At 39.9% G+C, this 24,550-nt stretch overlaps 1 protein-coding gene across 1 annotated transcript in view; it reads left to right on the top strand.

Moving 5' to 3' along the window:
• The window catches only part of LOC132868777 (alpha-2,8-sialyltransferase 8F-like), a 29,468-nt gene extending 5,486 nt beyond the window's left edge, over positions 1–23,982 (top strand). The window contains exons 2-8 of the mRNA XM_060901947.1: positions 2,849–2,881; positions 10,721–10,777; positions 12,519–12,599; positions 17,940–18,084; positions 18,170–18,282; positions 18,425–18,517; positions 21,322–23,982. Of these exons, the coding sequence (XP_060757930.1) occupies positions 2,849–2,881; positions 10,721–10,777; positions 12,519–12,599; positions 17,940–18,084; positions 18,170–18,282; positions 18,425–18,517; positions 21,322–21,793 (994 nt within the window). The 3' untranslated portion in view covers positions 21,794–23,982. The remainder of the gene's footprint in view (positions 1–2,848; positions 2,882–10,720; positions 10,778–12,518; positions 12,600–17,939; positions 18,085–18,169; positions 18,283–18,424; positions 18,518–21,321) is intronic.
• The last annotated feature ends 568 nt before the right edge of the window (positions 23,983–24,550 follow it).

The following is a 24,550-nucleotide window of genomic DNA, read 5'->3' as shown; positions in this document are numbered from 1 at the left end:
CGTTAGATTTACAGATCAATATTCTCCATACCACCATCTCATTTAATCTGTCTCTAATTGATGCTTCCCCTACCTATTATACGTTTTCTCATTTCTCTCTGTCCTCACTGAATTGCTTTGGGTCCAACACAGAACACAGTGTTATTTATGTCTTCAGAAACCTACTTATAGATCAGATATCCCCTCCATAAACCATCCATCCATCCATTATCTGTAGCCGCTTATCCTGTGCAGGGTCACAGGCAAGCTGGAGCCTATCCCAGCTGACTATGGGTGAGAGGCGGGGCACACCCTGGACAAGTCGCCAGATCATCACAGGGCTGCACATAGACACACACAACCATTCACACTCACATTCACACCTACGGTCAATTTAGAGTCACCAATTAGCCTAACCTGCAATGTCTTCGGACCGTGGTTATGTTTGGACTATGTGTTAATGTTAGCCGTGGACAAGGCTACGGCAACTTGGCAAGCAAATCCATAGAAAGTTATTTGACTAACCAGATTGTGTCGCTATCGCAATGTTATCACTAGCTCTAAAAGCACAGATAACTTTGTTGCAAGCTTTCTCTTGGAATAAAATGTTTGCAGACCTCAATATGCTTCCGCCGGTTGGATGGCGAGTTTTTGTAGGCCGTGATGTGGTTCGTTTTCGGCAGCATTTTGGCTGGCTTCATCCTGTTTAACCCTAAACATTAAAAAGACAAATTCTGTGTGTTTCTCTATAAAGAAACAACCAATAAACACCTTGGATATAAGAATTAACGGTGAGCCCATTGAGCAAGTCCCCGAAGTGAAATATCTGGGTATAATCATGGATTATCAGTTGAACTTTAAAAGTCATGTAAAGAAAATGTGTAAGACTATTAAGGCAAATCTAGGATGTTTTAAGATGATAAGAAATTGCTTAACTCTAAATTGTGCCTTTGTTTTTATGAATTCTATGATTTTCTCACATATATCTTACGGTTTGACCACATGGTCTCAGGCTCACCAGACAACAATAAAATGCATAGAATGCCTCTATAACCAAACCCTCAAAGTTTTAGACAAGAAAAGAATAAGGCATCATCATTGCCAAATTTTAAACAAATATAAGATTCTCAGTTTTACTAATTTTATTTCATTATACACAGTTAAATTGGTTTTTAAATGCCTCAATAATACTGCTCCTCAACTGCTCTGTGAGTCAATAACAAGACTGCAAAGTGGTACTAGATCCACCACCCGAGCAATGTCAAAAGGCAATTGCACTGTTCCATTCCGTAGAACTTCATTTGCACAAACCTCTTTTTCAATAAAAGGAACACAATTATGGAATTCTCTACCAGACAGTTTAAAATCCATAGCTACACTTCTCTCTTTCAAAAAACAAACAAAACAATGGCTAGTTCAACAGCAATCCTGCTCTCATATTTAGTTTGAATCACTAGTTTAGATACTTAGCTTGCTATTTGTCTTTTTATTTTTACTATTGCTATTGTTATTTTTAATTTTGTTATTATTATGACCATTATTTCTTATTTTATTTTATTTTATTTTTATGTATATATATTTTTTCTCATAGATTTTAAATATTCATTTTCTCTCTTTTTGTTTTGTTTAATTAAAAGCCCAACTAGGGACAAGTGTTGTGAATTAGCTTTGGCTACAAATACTGTGATGCATACATCAGATAACTGTTCCAGATATCTGTGTCTTTGTATCTGTCCCTATTCAAAAATAAACAATACAATACATGCAAACTCCACACAGAAAGGCCCTCGCCGGCCCCGGGGCTCGAACCCAGGACCTTCTTGCTGTGAGGCGACAGCGCTAACCACTACACCACCGTGCCGCCTACTTAAGTACAGTACTCAAGTAAATGTACTTCGTTACTGTCCACCTCTGGCTATAAGCTATGTACGACGAGATTGAGTGGAATAACTGTTTTATTCTATCCACATTCACTGGATTTTTATTTTTTTATTTTTTTGCAAATTCAATAAATAAATAAAAACTTTATACAAAACATTAGACGAAATAATTTCCGCTTAGAATGTAAACAAACCGGCGAAATGACAGTAGAAATCTGTGAAAAATGTGATAATAATAATTCTTGAAAAATAAATAAATAAAAAGATACATTTTTACCATCAAATACTTTTATTCCATTTTTTGTTGCTTTTTTAATTTTTATTTTTTGGGGTTTTGTTTTCGAGTCAAGTTTTTATTTCGTCCTCAGTTGGTTCAGCAACACGCTCCGCCATTTTGTTTCTCTACTCACGGTATACAAGCGGATATCGTAGTAGTAGAGTAGCCAATCAGAGCGCATGATTGCTCATATCCAGTGAACGTGGATAGAATAATAGTGATTACACTTTAACTTAAAAAAAATGAAACTGAGATTTTTAACAACGTAGACCCTATTACTGTTGCTTGATATTTCATTATTATTGCCGAATCTTCAAGTGATTTGGAAATAATAATGAAAGTTAAATGAAAGTGTCTCATATCCTCTTCTTCCATCGATCTTGTTACACCTCCAGCTCATTTGATTACCATGGGGTTTAGAGCCTTCAGTCATGTTACTACTCGCCTCTGGAACTCCCTCCCACTTTGTAATACTGATTCTCATCCAACCTTCAAATCTCACCTTAAACACACCTTTTCAGACTTTCCTATTCTGTCTGACTTCAGCGCAAATGACTTTTGCCATTTTATTTTATTATTTTGCATTGTATGCCTTGTTGCATTGTTGCTACTGTATGTTTGATTTTTATCATGTGTTGTAATGTGTCCTTGAGTGCCTTGAAAGGTGCCTATAAATAAAATGCATTATTATTATTTTTCTGTCTCCTCACAGTGCTTTGACTCTCAGCGGTCCACGCACCATACGGTAAGCAGGTCACCCAACTCAAATCCTACAAAGGACAAGTGAGAATGTAATACAGTTCATATATACAGTACATCACACCAACTGATGTTATACGAAACGTTCTTGAACATCCATTCCAACATTTTTCTGCTTATTTTATTAGTTAATTATAAAATATTTAATGAATTGAGAAATGAGAGAAATTACTTTTTTCTAATGGCACGTGAAAGTTCATTTCTGTCAGGCACAAAGGTAAAACTGGCATAATGTTTGTTTGTTTGTTTGTTTGTTTGTGTTTGCAGCAACTGTATCATTTTAACGTATTATCTAAAAAATTGACATCACAAATTTTGATTTATTGTCTCAAAACCTTAACTTATTGTCTCAATTTGTTTACTGATCTCAAGTGGGTTTCCAAAAAGCCTCTTAACACTAAAAGTATCTTAATTAGGAGAGGGAGTGTTCATTGTGATGGTCGCTGTCATTTAACGATGATCTTTGTGCTTCGATGCTTTTGGGAAACCCACCCCTCATCTTTTAGATACATAATGAGTTGACATTGCAGGTAATTAAAATCTTATGTATCTTGGTCTTAGTCAAATCCAGTGCATAACTAAGCTGTTTAGCAGGATAGTCTTTTCAGTTAGCTTTAAAGGTAGGAACTACTTATGGTTTATGGTTATTTAGCACAAGTCTTTTAGCACAAATCCGAAGTCATTTTAGGACAAATCCAAAGTGTTTTGGCACAAATCCAAAGTCTTTTGGCACAAATCCAAAGTCTTTTAGCACAAATCCAAAGTGTTTTGGCACAAATCCAAAGTCTTTTGGCACAAATCCAAAGTCTTTTGGCACAAACCTAAAGTGTTTTGGCACAAATCCAAAGTCTTTTAGCACAAATCCAAAGTGTTTTGGCACAAATCCAAAGTCTTTTAGCACAAATCCAAAGTCTTTTGGCACAAACCTAAAGTGTTTTAGCACAAATCCAAAGTCTTTTCGCACAAATCCAAAATCTTTTCGCACAAATCCAAAGTCTTTTGGCACAAATCCAAAGTCTCACACCATCTTGAAACTACCATGTTTGATGATACTTTTAGTGGAAGTTTCTTTCGTTTGTTTACATATCACAACTGTTAGTTACTAAGGAGACATGATTCTCATTTTTCTCATTGAATTTTTTTCAGTTAAAGACTCTGTAGCATTATTTGTCAAATACATATGAAAACACTAATCTTTGATATCAAATGGACTTTTAATAATTTGAGTACGTTTTTAGGAATAGATTCCGCTCTTAGTCGGCAAAACACATGTTGGCAAGCAGGGCAAGAGACATAATTTCTCGGTTAATTAATTAGGCAAGCACGTAATTATTGACAGTCAGTTGAATTTGTAATATGATCAGAAGTGACTGAAGTTATCTATGAAGGTGCCCACAATTCAAGGTTTGCTATGGCTTAACTACAAATATCCAAAAACACCAAAGAATCAGATTTTCAGTCTACGTTTCAGGGATCAACAACTGATCCTTAATATGCACAGCAGCAGAAATTCCGGCTTCCAGTCCCTAAGCAATTAATAATAAACCCCTTCATATATCAAAATGAGTAGGTTTTTTTTATTATTGTGACCATAATCCAGAGTTGTGCAAAAGAGCATAGAGTTATGCTAAGAGACTTCAGAACTTGTGCTAAAAGACTTTAGATTTGTGCTTAAAGACTTGTGCTAAAAGGATATGAACCTATATTGAACTGACAAAAGTATGAAGAAAAAATTTTCAGTAATTTTACTGGCCAACTTAATTGTATTTTGTAAATATAAACAAACTTAGAAATTGATGCCTGCAACAAGCTCAAAAAAGTTCAGACAGAGTCATTATTACCATTGTATTGCATCACCTTTCCTTTAATAAGACTTTTTAATTCTCTGGGAACTGAGGACACTAATAGTTACAGTTTTGCAATTGGAATTTTTGTCCATTCTTGCTTGGTACCAGACTTCAGCTGCTCAACAGTCCGTGGTCGCCGTTGTCCGATTCTCTTCTTCATGCTGCCACATATATTCTTAATAGGAGACAGAGCTGGACTGGCAGCAGGCCAGTCAAGCATGTGCACTCTGCATCTACGAAGTCACTCTGTTGTACCCCATGCAGAATAAGGCCTGGCATTGTCCTGCTCAAATAAGCATGAATTTCCCAGGAAGAGACATCGCCTTGACAAAAATGTCTCTCTAAAATCTGAATATATGCCCCAATATATCAATGGTATCTTCACATACACATGAAACTCACCCATTCTGCGGGCACTGATGCCCCATATCATCACAGATGCTGGCTTTTACACCTTTCTCTCATAACAAACTGGATAGTTGTGTTCACCTTTGGCATGGAGAACTCAACATCCGGTTTTCCCAAAAACAAGCTGAAATGTGGAGTCATTTGACTGCAGCATGTTTCTAAGGGGGCAGCACGGCGGTGTAGTGGTTAGCAGTGTTGCCTCACAGCAAGAAGGCCCAGGTTCAAGCCCCATGGCCAGCGAGGGCCTTTCTGTGTGGAGTTTGCATGTTCTTCTCATGTCCGCGTGGGTTTCCTCCGGGTGCTCCGGTTTCCCCCACAGTCCAAAGACATGCAGCTTAGGTTAACTGGTGACTCTAAATTGACCGTAGGTGTGAATGTGAGTGTGAATGGTTGTCTGTGTCTATGTGTCAGCCCTGTGATGACCTGGCGACTTGTCCAGGGTGTACCCCGCCTTTCGCCCGTAGTCAGCTGGGATAGGCTCCAGCTTGCCTGTGACCCTGTAAAACAGGATAAAGTGGCTTGAGATGAGATGAGATGAGATGAGATGAGATGTTTCTACTGTCTTCCAGTCTGAGATGAGTTCAGGCCCAGAGGAATCATCAGAGTTTCTGCATCGATTTGGTGAATTGCTTCCTGCTTGCGTAATACCGTTTCATGTTGCATTTCTGGATGCAGCAGTGGGCTGTGTTGAGTGATGACAGTTTTCCAAAGTACTCCCGAGTCCCTGTGGCTATATTTGTCACATTAGAATGACGGTTTCTCAGGCAGTGCCACCTGAGGGCTCAAAGGTCACGCACATTTAACAGTGGTTTCCAACCTTGCCCTTTATGCACTCAGATGTCTCCAAATTCCCTGAATCTTTTCACAATATTATGTACTGTAGATTTTGAAAGACCAAATTCTCTTCAACCTTGTATTGAGAAATGTTCTTTTTGAATTGACTAAAAATTCTCACGAATTTTGGCACAAAGGGGTGAGCCACATTCCATCCTTGCTTGCAAAGACTGAGCCTTTGGTGCATGCTCGTTTTATACCCAATCATGTTACTAATTAACCTTCTTATTGTGGAATCTTCCAAAATGGTGTTACTTGAATATCCTATAAACGTTTCAATATTATTTTGCCTCTGTCCCAACTTTTTTTGAGTGTGTTGCAGGCATCAAATTCTAACTTCATTTATATTTACAAAATATAATTAAATTGGTCAGCAAAACTATTGAAAAATCTTTTCTTTGTACTTTTGTCAGTTAAAAAAGGTTCACATGAATTAACAAAATCAAAGATTTTTGTTTTTACTGCATTTTGGAGAATATCCCAACTTTTCTGGAAATGGGGTTAGTAGAGAGGATCAAAAATTAGCAGATAGCACTGATTCACAACTATTCACAAATGTTTCTTTATGGAAAAAACCTGACTGTAAATCTGAATTTTGAGAAAATAAGCCAAAATTTTTAAAATAAAAAAAATCTGACACACTGCTGCTGCCATACATAAACTGAAAAACTGGTTTGCATTTTTCCTTTTTCTACCTAGTATAAATGGTCTTCCATTCAATCTGGATCTAATTTAATCTTTTTTTAATAATCATTTTTAAATCTCTCATCTCATCTCATTATCTCTAGCCGCTTTATCCTGTTCTACAGGGTCGCAGGCAAGCTGGAGCCTATCCCAGCTGACTACGGGCGAAAGGCGGGGTACACCCTGGACAAGTCGCCAGGTCATCACAGGGCTGACACATAGACACAGACAACCATTCACACTCACATTCACACCTATGGTCAATTTAGAGTCACCAGTTAACCTAACCTGCATGTCTTTGGACTGTGGGGGAAACCGGAGCACCCGGAGGAAACCCACGCGGACACGGGGAGAACATGCAAACTCCACACAGAAAGGCCCTCGCCGGCCCTGGGGCTCGAACCCAGGACCTTCTTGCTGTGAGGCGACAGCGCTAACCACTACACCACCGTGCCGCCATTTTTAAATCATTTATAGTAATTTTTTTTACTTACATTGAATTTAATACTGAGATTGTAGATTTGAAGATATGAGTTTTACCTAGAATGTATATTAAACATTTTAGTACAGAATTAACATTTTATCATGTATATATTTAATATTATAGATTTGAGTATATAGTTATTTGATATTTCCTTCATATCTATTTATATTCCATTCTAATCAAGGATCTTTTTTTTTTTTTTGGTCGAGAATAACAATTAAGACTATTCTTTAAATTCGTTTCTTAAGACAAGGATTTTTTAAGATGTTACCTTGACAGTTTCGGCGATAAACTTCCGCCTTCTTCAAAACAGTCACCAGATATCGAGTGGTGACGTGCCTTATCAGCTGATGTTACTCTAAGGAGGTGTGAACGTCCCGCCCAATTTGACAGGTAGTTCACGCCTCCTGCTGTCAGGTCGCTCCTCCAGGACGGCGCTCCAGGTGTGTGACAGCATGTATGCTCCCTCATCCTGGTTCATCGTTCTCTGCGCATGCTTTTGTATCTCCACTGCCTCTAAAATCCAACGCTGGAATCTATTTTCTTCAGCGCGAATGACTCTGGCCTCTTCCCAACATCAGCTGATGTTACTCTAAGGAGGCGTGAACTACCTGTCAAATTGGGCGGGACGTTCACGCCTCCTTAGAGTCTGTCAAGGTAATATCTTAAAAAATCATTCCAGCAAGCCTCTACATAAAAAATCCAATTCCAACAAGAAATGCGGAAAGGGCCATCGAAAAAGCGCAAATGACTCTGGTAAGAGAAAGAATTAGATGCACGACAAACAAAATCAACAACTAAGAATCAACACAAAGAACACAAGATTTCAAACGCCGGTACAAACTCAGCAGGGACATGGAAAAAAATATGGAAGAACATCTGAATATAATACAAGAACAAGAATTCTCAAAAACAAAAACACGCCATATTAAAAAACTAAATAGACACCAAAAAGAAACAAAATAAATGCAAGGACAAGCAAATAAATGAAAAATGGATTTGCAGCTGTCTAAACACACACTAACAACAGCAGAACACACTATACTCTCACGGGGACTAAACTATGCCATCACACCAAATAAAATCCCGAATGAAGAATTCATATTAGCCAAGGAACTAGCATGCAACATGTTACAGGACCAAGGACAGAAGGCCGCATTAAGAAACGAAATAGTAGGCATCCTCACCTCAGCTAAACCGCCACCCAGAAACACAACTAAACAGGAAATGGAAGCCATCAGAACACTCACAAAGAACAAGAAAATAACAATATTACCGGCTGATAAAGGGAGGACCACGGTCATGGACACTAATCAATACGAAAAACAAATGAATGAAATGCTCACGGACCCAAACACATATGAAATACTCAAAAAAGACCCGACGGAGGAAAAGAAAAAAGACTAAAACTATTACTCAAACCGTTAATGGACAACAATAAAATCGATAAACAAACATACAACCACCTCATCCCCACAGCAGACATCACCCCCCGGGTATACGGCACACCGAAAATTCATAAACCCGGAGCACCACTAAGACCCATAGTAGACAGTATAGGATCAGTTACTTACAACCTTTCCAAGACGCTGGCATACATAATTAAACCACTCCTCGGACTCACGGAATACCACTGCAAAAACTCAAAACAACTGGCGAAAGAACTAAAGGAAATCAAGATTAAAAAGGATGGAATTTTCGTATCACATGACGTCATATCCCTCTTTACAAAACACTGGTCACAAACACTCTCAACATAGTAGAAAACCGGTTAAAAGCAGACAGAACCCTGAAAAAACGTACAAAACTTACAGCACAGGACATAACAAAACTATTACATTTCATTTCCACTTCCACATATTTCCAATTCAGAGGAACAATTTACAGACAAAAAGAGGGATTTGCAATGGGGGACCCGCTATCTGCCACTCTATGCAACTTTTTTATGGAGGATCTGGAAACCCGAGCCATAGAAACAGCACCGGATGACTGCAAACCTATCTTCTGGAAAAGATACGTTGATGACATTCTTGAAATAACCAAAACAGGTCACACACAACAATTCACGGATCATCTAAACTCCATAGACAAGACAGGCAACATCAAATTCACACACGAAGAGGAAACGGACAAGACAATAGCTTTTCTGGACCTAAAAATACACCACACAGAAGAAGGGAACATTAAAATCACAACATACAGAAAACCTACACATACCGACCAATATCTACTCTGGACATCTGAACATCCCATCGCACACAAAATGTCAGTAATCAGAACACTATACGACAGAGCACAGAGCATCACGGAGGAGAAAAACAGACAGGAGGAGGAACAACACATCCAAAAGGCATTAAAAAAACTGCCAATATCCACCGTGGGCAATCCGAAAAGGGAAATTACAGACACAAACAAAGGAAAAAAAAACAAACAAACAAGGAAAAACACAGAAAAAACAAACCGAGGCTTTGTCACACTACCATACATAAAAGGAGTTACAGAACGCATCCAACGATCCATGAAGAAATACCACATCAACACCCCGGTCAAATCATACAAGAACCTCCGACAGCTGCTAGTTCACCCCAAAGATAAAATACAACTGGACAATAAATGCAACGTCATATATGAAATCCCTTGCCGTTCATGTAATAAAGTTTATATTGGCGAAACGGGCAAATGCTTCCATACTCGCAAAAAAGAACACCAAATAGAATGTGAAAAAGAAACAACAAAAAGACTCACAAGATCCGAAAAAGAAAAAGCACACCAAGAAAACTTAAAGTCAGCCATTTCAGACCACTGTAAACGGCAAAATCATATAATGAATTGGGAAGAGGCCAGAGTCATTCGTGCTGAAGAAAATAGATTCCAGCGTTGGATTTTGGAGGCAGTGGAGATACGAAAGCGTGCGCAGAGAACGATGAACCGGGATGAGGGAGCGTACGCGCTGTCGCACACCTGGAGCGCCGTCCTGGAGGAGCGACCTGACAGCAGGAGGCGTGAACTACCTGTCAAATTGGGCGGGATGTTCACGCCTCCTTAGAGTAACATCAGCTGATAAGGTATGTCACCACTCGACATCTGGTGACTGTTTTGAAGAAGGCGGAAGTTTATTGCCGAAACTGTCAAGGTAACATCTTAAAAAATCCTTGTCTTAAGAAACGAATTTAAAGAATAGTTTCAATAGGTAGACATAATGAACTTTCACTACATAATAACAATTAAGATTTTCTTCCTAAGTTTTATAATATACATTTAAGATTTAAAATTCATCATTTATATTTAAGATTATAGATACGTATAAGTATATATTTCAGATTTCATTAATATTTATTTATTTATAGCTAGTGTCCCCAATTAGTAGGCTACTTGTGTCCAGCTATAAGTTTGACACTTGAATAAAGTTGATTGTTGACTGATTGATTGATTGATTTTAATCCTAAAATGTCAAAATTGTTATCATCGTAATTAAGTTATTAATGTACTGTTAATACCAGCACTGTCTAAGTGCTTTATTTTTGGTCTTGGCATGCCTTCAAGTGATTCTTTGGATGTTCCTTCACAGTGATGCAGCTGCCACCAGCAAACAACTCAAAGTTAAGCAAAATCCTGCAAACAAAAAGTAAGAATGCAACATGGTTCAAAGAAACATCGCAACATTTGCTATTATATACAGTAGTGCTTGAAAGTTTGTGAACCCTTTAGAATTTTCTATATTTCTGCATAAACATGACCTAAAACATCATGAGATTTTCACACTTGTCCTAAAAGTAGACAAAGAGAACCCAGTTAAACAAATGAAACAAAATATTATACTTGGTCATTTATTTATTGAGGAAAATGATCCAATAGTACATACCTGTGAGTGGCAAAAGTATGTGAACCTCTAGGATTAGCAGTTAATTTGAAGGTGAAATTAGAGTCAGGTGTTTTCAATCAATGGGATGACAATCAGGTGTGAGTGGGCACCCTGTTTTATTTAAAGAACAGGGATCTATCAAAGTCTGATCTTCACAGCACGTTTGTGGAAGTGCACGAACAAAGGAGATTTCCAAGGACCTCAGAAAAAGCGTTATTGATGCTCATCAGTCTGGAAAAGGTTACAAAACCATCTCTAAAGAGTTTGGACTCCACCAATCCACAGTCAGACAGATTGTGTACAAATGGAGGAAATTCAAGACCATTGTTACCCTCCCCAGGAGTGGTCGACCAACAAAGATCACTCCAAGAGCAAAGTGTGTAATAGTCGGTGAGGTCACAAAAGACCCCAGGGTAACTTCTAAGCAACTGAAGGCCTCTCTCACATTGGCTAATGTTAATGTTCATGAGTCCACCATCAGGAGAACACTGAACAACAATGGTGTGCATGGCAGGGTTGCAAGGAGAAAGCCACTGCTCTCCAAAAAGAACATTGCTGCTCATCTGCAGTTTGCTAAAGATCATGTGGACAAGCCAGAAGGCTATTGGAAAAATGTTTTGTGGACAGATGAGACCAAAATACAATTTTTTGGTTTAAATGAGAAGCGTTATGTTTGGAGAAAGGAGAACACTGCATTCCAGCATAAGAACCTTATCCCATCTGTGAAACATGTTGGTGGTAGTATCATGGTTTGGGCCTGTTTTGCTGCATCTGGGCCAGGACAGCTTGTCATCATTGATGGAACAATGAATTCTGAATTATACCAGCGAATTCTAAGGGAAAATGTCAGGACATCTGTCCATGAACTGAATCTCAAGAGAAGGTGGGTCAAGCAGCAAGACAACGACCCTAAGCACACAAGTCATTCTACCAAAGAATGGTTAGAGAAGAATAAAGTTAATGTTTTGGAATGGCCAAGTCAAAGTACTGACCTTAATCCAATCGAAATGTTGTGGAAGGACCTGAAGCAAGCAGTTCATGTGAGGAAACCCACCAACATCCCAGAGTTGAAGCTGTTCTGTACGGAGGAATGGGCTAAAATTCCTCCAAGCCGGTGTGCAGGACTGATCAACAGTTACCAGAAACGTTTAGTTGCAGTTATTGCTGAACAAGGGGGTCACACCAGATACTGAAAGCAAAGGTTCACATACTTTTGCCACTCACAGATATGTAATAAATAAATGACCAAGTGTAATATTTTTGTCTCATTTGTTTAACTGGGTTCTCTTTATCTACTTTTAGGACTTGTGTGAAAATCTGATGTTTTAGGTCATATTTATGCAGAAATATAGAAAATTCTAAAGGGTTTACAAACTTTCAAGCACCACTGTAGAAACCTTAGAACTACCCAACAATCAGACTTCAGAGGCAGTAATATAAGGATTTTATACTACTGTAACATATCACTGCTTTCTTATTGTGCATTTGTGGATTTATGTTCCAGGAAAAATGCCGTTATTGATAAACTGCTGGCAAGTTACTCAACCAGCTGGGAAAAGCAGAAGGATACCTTTAAAAAATATAGGTAACAAAATCACAGGTCATAATACATGCATACTTGACAACCTCCAGAGAATGAAAAGCAGCTGATCAGACTGCATGACACATCCGTGCCCTACTGTGGGGGTCTGGGGGAAATTTAAAAAAAAAAAAGGTATAAAATGGTGGACTCTCCTGCATTTTGAGTGCCATTTTTGAAAAAAAATTGATTGAGAAATCGGACCGACGTACTTCACAAAATGCTGCCCTCGATGCTTTGATGATCCGATTACCAAGTCACCTTAAACTTGCTGGCATCACAAATCTTTTTTCCTTTGGAGTTTTCATTGGTCGCGATCACCAGAGCGTGCTTGGTTTTTACAAATGCTGGTGTGATTTTTTTGTAGTATGCGAGTTCTTTGCAAACTGGCTACAAGCCCAATTCCAAAAAAGTTACGATTATGTGACAATTTACAAACTATGGAAACCCTATATTCCATTTTACAATAGTATATTTAAAAAAAAATAAATAAAAATTCTCAGTTTCAACATTTGATATATTGTTTTTGTCCTATTTTCAATGAAAAATAGGGTTTCCATGATTTGCAAATTATTGTATTTTGTTTTTATTTACCGTTTACACAGCATCCCAACTTTTTTGGAATTGGGGTTGTAGAACTATAACGAGAACCATTGGAATGATACGATAGAGCGATACAATTTAGATTCAACATCATTATCGCACGGGGCGGCATGGTGGTGTAGTGGTTAGCGCTGTCGCCTCACAGCAAGAAGGTCCTGGGTTCGAGCCCCGGGGCCGGCGAGGGCCTTTCTGTGTGGAGTTTGCATGTTCTCCCCGTGTCCGCGTGGGTTTCCTCCGGGTGCTCCGGTTTCCCCCACAGTCCAAAGACATGCAGCTTAGGTTAACTGGTGACTCTAAATTGACCGTAGGTGTGAATGTGAGTGTGAATGGTTGTCTGTGTCTATGTGTCAGCCCTGTGATGACCTGGCGACTTGTCCAGGGTGTACCCCGCCTTTCGCCCGTAGTCAGCTGGGATAGGCTCCAGCTTGCCTGCGACCCTGTAGAAGGATAAAGCGGCTAGAGATAATGAGATGAGATCATTATCGCACCATTCCATTGGTTCTCAGCTTCACTTAATATGATTATTTGACACTATGTACTTGTATCCCCTGTGCTAAAAATAGCTGAAACGAGGTCAGAAGAGCGAATCCAACAGTGTTCACTGATTATTTTGTAATGCGGTAGTTTTTAGAACTAAAATCAACAGGTGGTTTTCACCTGTGGAAATGGGTAGACTACCGCATGAATCTGTAGAGTTGGCAAGTATGCACACGACAGCGATATCTGATAAATCGGGGTGGAAAAGTACTGAGAAATTACACTTAAGTGAACGTACGGTATAAATAATGTCAGGCTTTCTCAATTAAAAGTGAAAATAAAGAAGTCGCTCATTAAATGTACTCAAGTAGTATTGGAGTAAAAAGTAAATGTTTTTAAGTGATGAATTTTAGTTCATGTCATATTTTCATGTAAAAAGTTTTATTACTTATGCAAAACTGTTATAAGCAAGCTGTTTTGTCTTAAAACATAATTCAGTCTTTGTAGATTTGCTGGTCATATGCATAACTTGACACTTATACTGTATTAGCTTTCTAATGAATTGATTGGAAGTAAAATATCCTGTAAGTAATCAATATTTACCATTCAGTGAAATTTGGCATGCTGCCTAACCAACTTTGTTAGTTAATAGAGTTGATGCTAGTCTAACCAATTAGCAAAGAAAACAGGCTAACTTACTTCAACAGAGCCAGTTAACCAGTGTTGTAGTCGAGTCACTAAACCTCGAGCCCAAGTCCAGTCTTGAGTCCCCAGTGTTCAAGTCCAAGTCATTAAAGAAAATTTCAAGTCAAGTCCAAGTTGAGTCCACTATTGAGCCAAGGCAAGCCTGAGAACAAGACCCCAACCGCACCATTTGATGGTGGCTGTTACTGCCTTTATGTGAAACAGTCTCTGCTACTGTGTTAGACTAACGTTCCTGCTCGACTGCCCCATTTTAGTTGATAGGCTACAGATAAAAAGCTTGTTCATCGCTCAGCAAGCCCCGCCCACTATCAACAGGGCAAATAACATGAGAGAGGGTTAACACTAGCTAGTTCATCGCTCAGCAAGCAAGCCCCGCTATCAACAGAGCAATTAACATAGCATGTCTCTTCCTTCTCTGGGTGGAGTCTTACCAAATGACGATTGAAGTTTGAGGTTGTCCCCGTCGTCTCCTCGATAGTTCTTCTACATATGGAACACATAGCAGTGTATTTTTCCCCACTGCACGAAAAGTCGGTATAAGCAAAGCAGACAATCCTAGGGGCTTCTCTCCAGGCATTTTAGCGCCATTAACGTTAGTTTGTTCCTGAACATGATGTATGAACAGGTGAATATGCATTCTCTTGCACAAAATTAGTATACAAATTAATGTAGATATAAATATCTTATGCCAAATTATTATGGCATGTTACAAAAAATAAAGAAAAAAATCCAAATCCTCGTGTCTAGTTTACAAGTCCGAATGCAGTTCATGCACAAGTCCGAGTCATCAGTGCTCAAGTCCAAGTCAAGTCACAAGTCCTTAAAATTAGGACATGAGTCGGACTCGAGTCCGAGTCCTGGACTTACCATTAGCAAAACTAGTTAACATTAGCAAAACTTGCCTCAGCTTGCTTTTTCAAATTAGATGGAGTTCCTGCCTCCAAGGGAAGCAAAGGAGACGCTGCATTTTCTATGAGTCTTTGCTTACTTGACCAAAATGAAACATTACTGAGGGCCAGGGGCACTCACACTGCAGTCCAGTGGCTTATCCATATTCAGATGCACACAAATGGCTATAGCATTAATGAATACACTGCAGCCCATGCAATTGATGTATAGTACAAAGACCTATGGCCTAGTGGTTAGCGTGTCTGCCTCTGTATCAGGAGATTGCGAGTTCTACTCCCAGTCGGATCATACCAAAGACCGTTGTAAAAATGGTACCTTCTGGCAAGGTATGCTGCAATACAGATCAAACCCTCATGGTTACCAAAGGACTAGCCTCCCACTGTAATTTTAGCTGTATAGGCAAGAGGCCGAGGGCTACAGAAATCGGCACCGCACCCATACACCTCAAAGAGCTGGTTAGTACTGGGACAGGAGACTACCTAGGAAGATCAGATCCTGGCGTGGGAGGGACTTTGACTTGACTTGACTTGACACAGTCCTATACATAGCAGGATGAGAGAAAAGACCTTTGAGGTTATTTAATGAGTACTGATGTTCAAAATAAAAACATAGAAGTGAACACACCCCGCTAAAATGATAGGTTTTTTTGATGAAAAAAAAAGAGATCACAATAAATAACTTCAAAACATTTCCCACCTTTAATGTAATCTATAACCTCATCTCATCTCATTATCTCTAGCCGCTTTATCCTTCTACAGGGTCGCAGGCAAGCTGGAGCCTATCCCAGCTGACTACAGGCGAAAGGCGGGGTACACCCTGGACAAGTCGCCAGGTCATCACAGGGCTGACACATAGACACAGACAACCATTCACACTCACACCTACGGTCAATTTAGAGTCACCAGTTAACCTAACCTGCATGTCTTTGGACTGTGGGGGAAACCAGAGCACCCGGAGGAAACCCACACAGACACGGGGAGAACATGCAAACTCCACACAGAAAGGCCCTCGCCGGCCCCGGGGCTCGAACCCAGGACCTTCTTGCTGTGAGGCGACAGCGCTAACCACTACACCACCATGCCACCACACAAACAAATCTGTTAGGGGGGAAAAAAATAAAAACCTACAATAAGCTGGTTGCATAAGTGTGCACACCCTTAAACTAATACTTTGTTGAAACACCTTTTGATTTAATTACAGCATTCAGTCTTTTTGGGTTGGTGTCTATCAGCCTGCCACATCTAGACGTGGCAATATTTGCCCCCTCTTCCTTGCAAAAGCGCTCCAAATCTGTCAGATTGCAAGGGCATCATTTGTGCACAGCCCTCTTCAGGGTCACCCCACAGATTTTAAATTGGATTTAGGTCTGGGCTCTGGCTGGGCCATTCCAAAACTTTTTTGGGGGTCATTGTCATCCTGAAAGATGAAATTCCTCTTCATCTTCAGCTTTCTAGCAAACACCTGAAGCTTTTGGGCCAAAATTGACTGGTATTTAGAACTGTTCATAATTCCCTCCACCTTGACTAAAGCCCCTGTTCCAGCTGAAGCAAAACAACCCCAAAACATGATGCTGCCACCACCATGCTTCACCCTGGGTGTGGTGTTCTTTTGGTGATGTGCAGTGTTGTTTTTAAGCCAAACATACCTTTTGGAATTGTGGCCAAAAAGTTCAACCTTGGTTTCATCAGACCATAACACATTTTCCCACATGCTTTTGGGAGAGTTTATGTATTTTTTTGCAAAATTTAGCCAGGCCTGGATGTTATTCTTTGACCCTACCTCACAGTCCAGACATATGAAGAAGATTGTCACATGTAGTACACAACCAGTACTTGCCAGAAATTCCTGCAGCTCCTTCAGTGTTGCTGTAGGCCTCTTGGCAGCCTCCCTGACCGGTTTTCATCTTGTCTTTTCATCAGTTTTTGGAGGGATATCCAGTTCTCGGTAATGTCACTGTTGTCCCATATTTTCTCCACTTGATGACTGTCTTCACTGTGCTCCATGGTGTATCTAATGCCGTGGAAATGTTTTTGTACCCTTCTCCTGACTGATATCTTTCAACAATGAGATCCCTTTGATGCTTTGTAAGCTCTCTGTGAACCCTGGCTTTTGCTGGAGGATGCAACTGAGTAAATGTCTGAACTTTATTTGGGGTTAATCAGAGTCATTTTAATTGATGGTAGGTGTGAACCCAAAAAGACTGAATGCTGTAATTAAATCAAAAGGTGCTTCAACAAAGTATTAGTTTAAGGGTGTGCACACTTAGGCAACCAGCTTCTTGTACGTTTTTTATTTTTGATGTTTTTCCCCTGAACAGATTTGTTTGTTTTTCAATTGAATTGTACAGGTTATAGGTCACGTTAAAGGTGGGAAAAGTTTTGAAATTATTTATCATGGTCTCATTTTTTTACATCAGAAAAACAGATCATTTTAGCAGGGTGTGTACACTTTTTATATCCACTGTATGTTTTTAGTCTTGGAAAAGTAAATGAAATTACGAAAGAGTATAAGTATTCTGTTTCAATAACACTCAAGTTATTTTCCACCATTGATGATCAATGTGTATGAATACAAGATTCAGAATTCATATTTCAACCAAAAAAAAAAATACAACCACAAAAGTGATTTTGTTGTTGTTTTTGTTGTTCTCAGGTCATTGCTCGGGAGTACTTGCAATGCCATTTCCAATGCAGTGGTTACACAGAGTAACTCACCTGTCGGGACAAATTTTACTTATGATGGACTAAAAAAAAAAATAAAAGTGGTGACACCAGACCTGTTCAGTATATTTCCCAAGGTATGATGTGCACAATATGCACAATATGCAGAAATAAGTTAATATTAGTGCTAATACTCTCTGTACTGTGTGTACGTGTGTGTAGGAGAGCCCTTTTCAAAAAGCACCATATGGCACGTGTGCTGTCGTGGGCAATGGAGGCATCTTAGCCAACAGCAGCTGTGGAAAACAAATCGACTCTGCTACATTTGTCATCAGGTCTGATTCTGATTTCACACAACAGACAAAACTAGAAAAAAGAATTTGACTGAATAATCTAAAACACACACAATGACACACAATAAACATCGACTCGCTCCTAATGTTTCACTGGGTACTACTTCTCCATTTTGTTTTGCAGGTGTAATCTTCCACCACTGACCGATGTACATAAGCTAGATACAGGACAAAAAACAAACCTTGTCACAGCCAATCCAAGCATCCTCTTTCAAAAGTGAGTCTGTTGTGTGTGTGCACACTTATGGAAATTATGTGAGACAGGTAGATGCAGGCAGGAATATCATCATTTCATATGTATTTCAATACTGCTGGTATAAATGGTTATTAGTATAAATGCGGAGGTGATTATAGAAAATCATGCTCGCTGATTGGTCAAGAAATTCAGACTATTTCTCGATAATTACCTCGAGTAACTCGGCAAAATGGCGCCCAAGTGCTTCATCAACGTAAGTGAGGAAGAATTACAAATGATGAAAGAAAATGCTGTTCCTAAAAGCACTAAAGATGCTACGAAGTTTGGTCTAAAACTACTCAAAGGTAAGGTGGAATTGTGATTTATTTTATCCATTTCAAAACAAAGTATTTTATGTGACTTGGCACAGATAAGTGACACAAGTCTGTGCATGCTGTTATTACATTTACATGCCGCTTCTGAAGTTTGAAATCAATTATTTTTTTAACCCGAATTTTTACATTTTTTTAAATAATCACCTGTGTATTTATACTCAAACAATTATCCACCTCAGGCTCAGTGAATACTGGTGAATAATAAACTCAATTTCGTCTCGCTTATCATTCACCGATATTCACTTCGCCTTCAGTGAATAATTATTATTCTATCCACATACACTGGATATGAGCAATCTCATGCTCTGATTGGCTACTCTACTACTAGGATATCAGCTCATATACTATGAGTAGAGAAAAACAAAATGACGGAGCGCATCAAATCAGATATATCACTTTATCAAGTATTTAAAAGAAACAGAAATAGCTAAAAGAATATAGTGTCGTCATTCCCCCCACCCACAAATATCTCCTGTTCCACACTCCAGCCCAGTCAGTGGCAGTAATGCACCATTAAGTTGGTTTGCCAACCACCAAAAAAAAAAGACAAAAGAAGAAGAAAATGGCGAAAATGAAGAAAATTACTGAACCACCTGAGGATGAACTAAAAACTCTACTTGAAAACAAACCCCCAAAAATTCAAAAAACAAACAACAAAAAAAATATGGAATGAAAGTATTTGATGGAAATAACTTTTTTTCAAGAATTATCACATTTTTCACAAATTGCTCCTGTCATTTCTATGGTTTGTTTACATTCTCAGCAGAAATGATTTTGTCTGATGTTTTGGATAAAGTTTTTATTTATTGAATTTGCAGAAAATAAAAATACTCCGTTTCTCAAAATCCAGTGAATGTTGATAGAGTAAAACAGTTATTCCACTCCATCTCGTCATACATGGCTTATAGCCAACTTGGTGCAACACGCCTCATTGGCTATCAGCTCATGTATGACTCGATTTCATGGAATAACTTAAATATTCAGATGATGCCATGGGTGGCATGGTGGTGTAGTGGTTAGCACTGTCGCCTCACAGCAAGAAAGTCCTGGGTTCAAGCCCAGCGGCCGGCGAGGGCCTTTCTGTGTGGAGTTTGCATGTTCTCCCCGTGTTCGCGTGGGTTTCCTCTGGGTGCTCTGGTTTCCCCCACAGTCCAAGGACATGCAGGTTAGGCTAATTGGTGGCTCTAAATTGACCGTGAGTGTGAATGGTTGTCTGTGTCTATATGTCAGCCCTGTGATGACCTGGTGACTTGTCCAGGGTGTACCCCGCCTTTCGCCCATAGTCAGCTGGGATAGGCTCCTGTTATGAATGACGAGATGTTGTGAGTTAGGATCCAGAAACACAAACCAGAAAATCCAATGAAATAAAAAAAAGATTTAATTGAAGTCCATAAAAGTAAATGAACAAAATTAGCAAAATAGTCCAGACAAAAACAAGGTAGGCAAAGACAAAACGCTGGTATGAAAAACAGTCCTGACAAAAACTGGAGACAAAAAAACATGAAGAAAAGATAAAACATGAGTGCAAAAAAACTGTGGCAAAGACTGGGCAAAACAGAGAGCAAAAATCCAGGAAGCAATAATGGCACAGAGACAGCATGAAAAACAGGCAAGACGTTCTGACAAATTCCCCTTCTGAGAAGGGCCTAGTTATACACAGCAGACCAGACCAGGACCTGAATGCTGGAAAGATGGAAATCCCGTCCCGGATCCAGATTGCGCTGAACTGGGAGATAATAAATCTCTGGAATGGAAGTCTGGGGTGGATCATGACAGGCTCCAGCTTGCCTGCAACCCTGTAGGACAGTATAAGTGGCTACAGATAATGGATGGATATTCAGATGATCTGATAATAAAAGTATGGATGACACTAAGTGCATGAATTAACATGAACGTTGTCTCTCAGTCTCTGATAAACTGATAGTCCATTCAGGAGTGAGCTAAGTGTGGAAGGTAGCACAATAGTTTGAATTTGGGGGGGGAACACTTAGCTTACAAGCTCAATTTTCCAGTATGACTGCAATCAAACTCCTTAAAATCTTCCAAAATCCTTTAAGAAACAGACAGAATTAAAGAATATATAAATGATGCCATCTTGTAGTGATGGTGGATGGATGATATTCATATAACTATTGAACAACATTTAGAATCATCAGTCCATGGCAACAAAGTGTTTCCTTCACACAGCGTAAATGTATGGCTGGGCAAAGCAAGATCGATGAGAATGGTAAACCAAATAGGCATGACACTGAAAAGACTGGTTTGTCGAGTTAGGCATGGCAAAGTTAATATTTGGATCTAGACATGGTAGATGCTATACCATGAACAATGTACTTTCTTCTTTTACCTGCTCAAAACCAACAAACCCAAATAATCTCTGCTCATCAACAAGTATTTCAGGAGAACACCAAAGGCATGCAGCTCCTTATTTCTCTTTCTAATGCTCTGCAGGTACCAAGCACTAAATGAGCGCCGGCGGTCATTTGTGGAGGATGTGCAGGTGTATAGGGATGCTCTACTCCTGTTGCCTGCCTTCTCATTTCAGCGGAACACAGCTGTGTCCCTGCGTGCTCTCTACTCACTGGAAGACCTCAAGAAGTCTTGCCCAAGACCCATCTTCTATAACCCGACGTATCTAAACAACCTGGCAACCTTTTGGCGTAACCAAGGAATTCGGGCAAAACGCCTCAGCACTGGTATGATGATGGTCAGCTTGGCACTGGAGCTCTGTAACAACGTCCACCTGTATGGTTTCTGGCCCTTTGAAACACACCCATACACCCACCAGGAACTCCCCAACCACTATTATGATAACCGTCCCGCAAACAAGGAAGTACACGCCATGCCAGCTGAGTTTGAGTCCTTGCTAAATCTTCATAACAAGGGTGTGATCCATTTGCAACTAGGGGAGTGTGCAAATTAAACTAGGTGGCATGTTCACCAATACTGTCCCTCAATTGAATGAATGAATGAACCCTTTATTGTCACTAGTCACAAGTACCAGCGAAATTGGCCATCAACCCGTCCGTACATATACACATACATACAATTGACACAGGGGGAGTAGACAGGACAGGAAGACAGGGATGAAAAATACAGAGTAACATGAGGGGAGGGGAGGAGAAAAAACCAACCCCCACACTATGCTCCTGTGGGGAGTACAGTGTGGGAACATAAAAAAAAAAACACCTCAGCACATAAGCACAAAATAACACAGTACACTTTACAACATGAAAACTCGGGACTCGGGGGGGGGCATCATGGGAGGGGGGAAAGGGGGGAGGGGCAGAGGTATAGGTAACCCAGCGCAAACAAGCAGTCCGGTCTGCAGCCATGACGGCGCTCCCCCAGCTTGTCACACTGGGGGTAAAAAGCGGCGACCATGGGAAGTGGGGGAAGGAATGCAAGAGCGTCTCACTGCAGTGATCTTCAGGGGGAGTTGTTGTTCCAGCAACGGCCTTGGCCAAGGCCAGTGCTGTCTGAGGGAGCCGAAAGCAGATAAGATTGGGATTGTTTGGTCTTGGGGCGAGTAGATGCATTCTTTTACACGACTACTCTATTTGTCCATTCTGGTCTCCAAATCGATCCAGATTGTATAACACCCACAACTTGTAATGTAGCACCAATAACCTGTTTGTCGTTATATTTGCACTACTTCACCACTACTACCTCTGCCATCTGTCATCGATGCAATTATTATGTGCAGTAATACAGGCCTTAAACTATTTTTATGCATACTTTTTATTTATATATATATATACTGGGTGCGATTTGTTGGGGGGGGGGATGGTGGGGATCATCCCCCCCTCTGGTTTTTATCTCTGCTGAAAAAAAATCCTCGGGGACAACCCCGTCAATAAAACAAACAAACCAAAAAAAAATTTGACATGACAGGCATGTTGTGACACAGTTTTCTATGGTCTACATTGCACTCACTTTCAAAATGACCCGAAGTGGCAGCTTTGATGTTCACAAACGTCCCCAGCAAATAGATACATTGTAGATAATAACAATACCCAGAGTGTGAACGTGGATTTAGCGCCATGAATCACATCCTTACTGATGAGTGCAACAGAATGAATGTATCCACACTGACAGCCTTCTTTTCCTCGCTGTCAATGGACCAGACGTGCATTCCTTCCCTGCTGAGAAATTCGCAGAATTGTGGATTAAAGAAGGACGAAACGCGGCGGATCCGCACCGACGGGAAAGCAGAAAAGGCCACATGAACTGCGCCATCAGAGCAAACTGTTCATTTAGTATTCATGTATTTTAGTGATTTTCGAGTCACTGTCCATTTAATCCGGAGGGAGAGAAACATCACAGCAACGCGACAAGCAATGCGAACTTTGTTGTGTGTTAGTGTTCGTGTATTTAGTCAGAGAGATAGGAAGATGAATTTACTATCTCTGGTTTGTTTTCATTTAGTGTTTGTGGCAGCGGGGGCGTGGTCAAGCATCGGTCTGTGACAGAAGGACGGCAGGACAGAACTGATTTCACACAACTCGCTTTTATTCAGCTTTTCAGCTTCTATCTGCACACACATCAGTCGTCGAGTTGTGGAGAGAGCTCCCTCTGCTCTCTCTCCTTAAATAGGGCGCGGTCACTGGGAAGACACACAAACACATTAATTAACGACAGGTGTAGTGATTCTGCCACTTACCTTCCCTGACTCCGCCCTCCTGTCACAGACCGATGCTTGACCACGCCCCCGCTGCCACAGTGTTATTCATTTGATAACATCGGATGTTATTGAGCTGTTAGCCTATTGTTACCTTAGTTTTGTGACGTTTCATGATTAAAAAAAAAAAACATCCCCCCATCTGTTTTTTTGACAAATCGCACCCGTATATATATATATGTTATTTATGTGTATATATACAGAGTCTACCTGTAATGTGCGATTTTTCCAAGCCTCTCAATAAGGCAATTTTTTCTTTTCTATACTTTTTCATGGTAGAGGATGCAAACAGCCCTCTGTATTTAATCTTTTGTTTGTCTAATTTTTATTTTAGTTTTATTTGTTATCTGTTTGACTTTTTCTTGCTACTGTAACACATGAATTTCCCCGATGTGGGATGAATAAAGTGAATCTAATCTAATCTAATTTAATCTAATCTAAATACATTCCTTTGCTTTCTGTTGCCAAGAAAAACAATCAGCTTCCTTGTTGTCATACTTAATGTTGCAGTCTCGAATTACCCAGCAACACGAAGTACGCGAAAAGGTTTTACGTACAACAACAAGCAGTACACTTTGCAAACATGATCCAGAATAAATCCAGAAGAGATTATTCAACTTATTGAAATACAGTGCTGTGCAAAAATCTTAGACAAATGCCATAGACCAAAAATGGATTAAAAAATATTGAAATGAAGTGTTTTAACATAAAAAATAATAATGTAAACAGTAAGGGCTTTTCTGTGTGGAGTTTGCATGTTCTCCCCGTGTCCGCATGGGTTTCCTCCGGGTGCTCCGGTTTCCCCCACAGTCCAAAGACATGCAGGTTAGGTTAACTGGTGACTCTAAATTGACCGTAGGTGTGAATGTGAGTGTGAATGGTTGTCTGTGTCTATGTGTCAGCCCTGTGATGACCTGGCGACTTGTCCAGGGTGTAACCTGCCTTTCACCCGTAGTCAGCTGGGATAGGCTCCAGCTTGCCTGCGACCCTGTAGAAGGA

The sequence above is a fragment of the Neoarius graeffei genome, chromosome 20 (assembly GCF_027579695.1).
Source record: "Neoarius graeffei isolate fNeoGra1 chromosome 20, fNeoGra1.pri, whole genome shotgun sequence".
Classification (NCBI taxonomy): Eukaryota; Metazoa; Chordata; class Actinopteri; order Siluriformes; family Ariidae; genus Neoarius; species Neoarius graeffei.
Note: the sequence above shows the minus strand (reverse complement) of the source record. Positions and strands in the feature narration are given on the sequence as shown.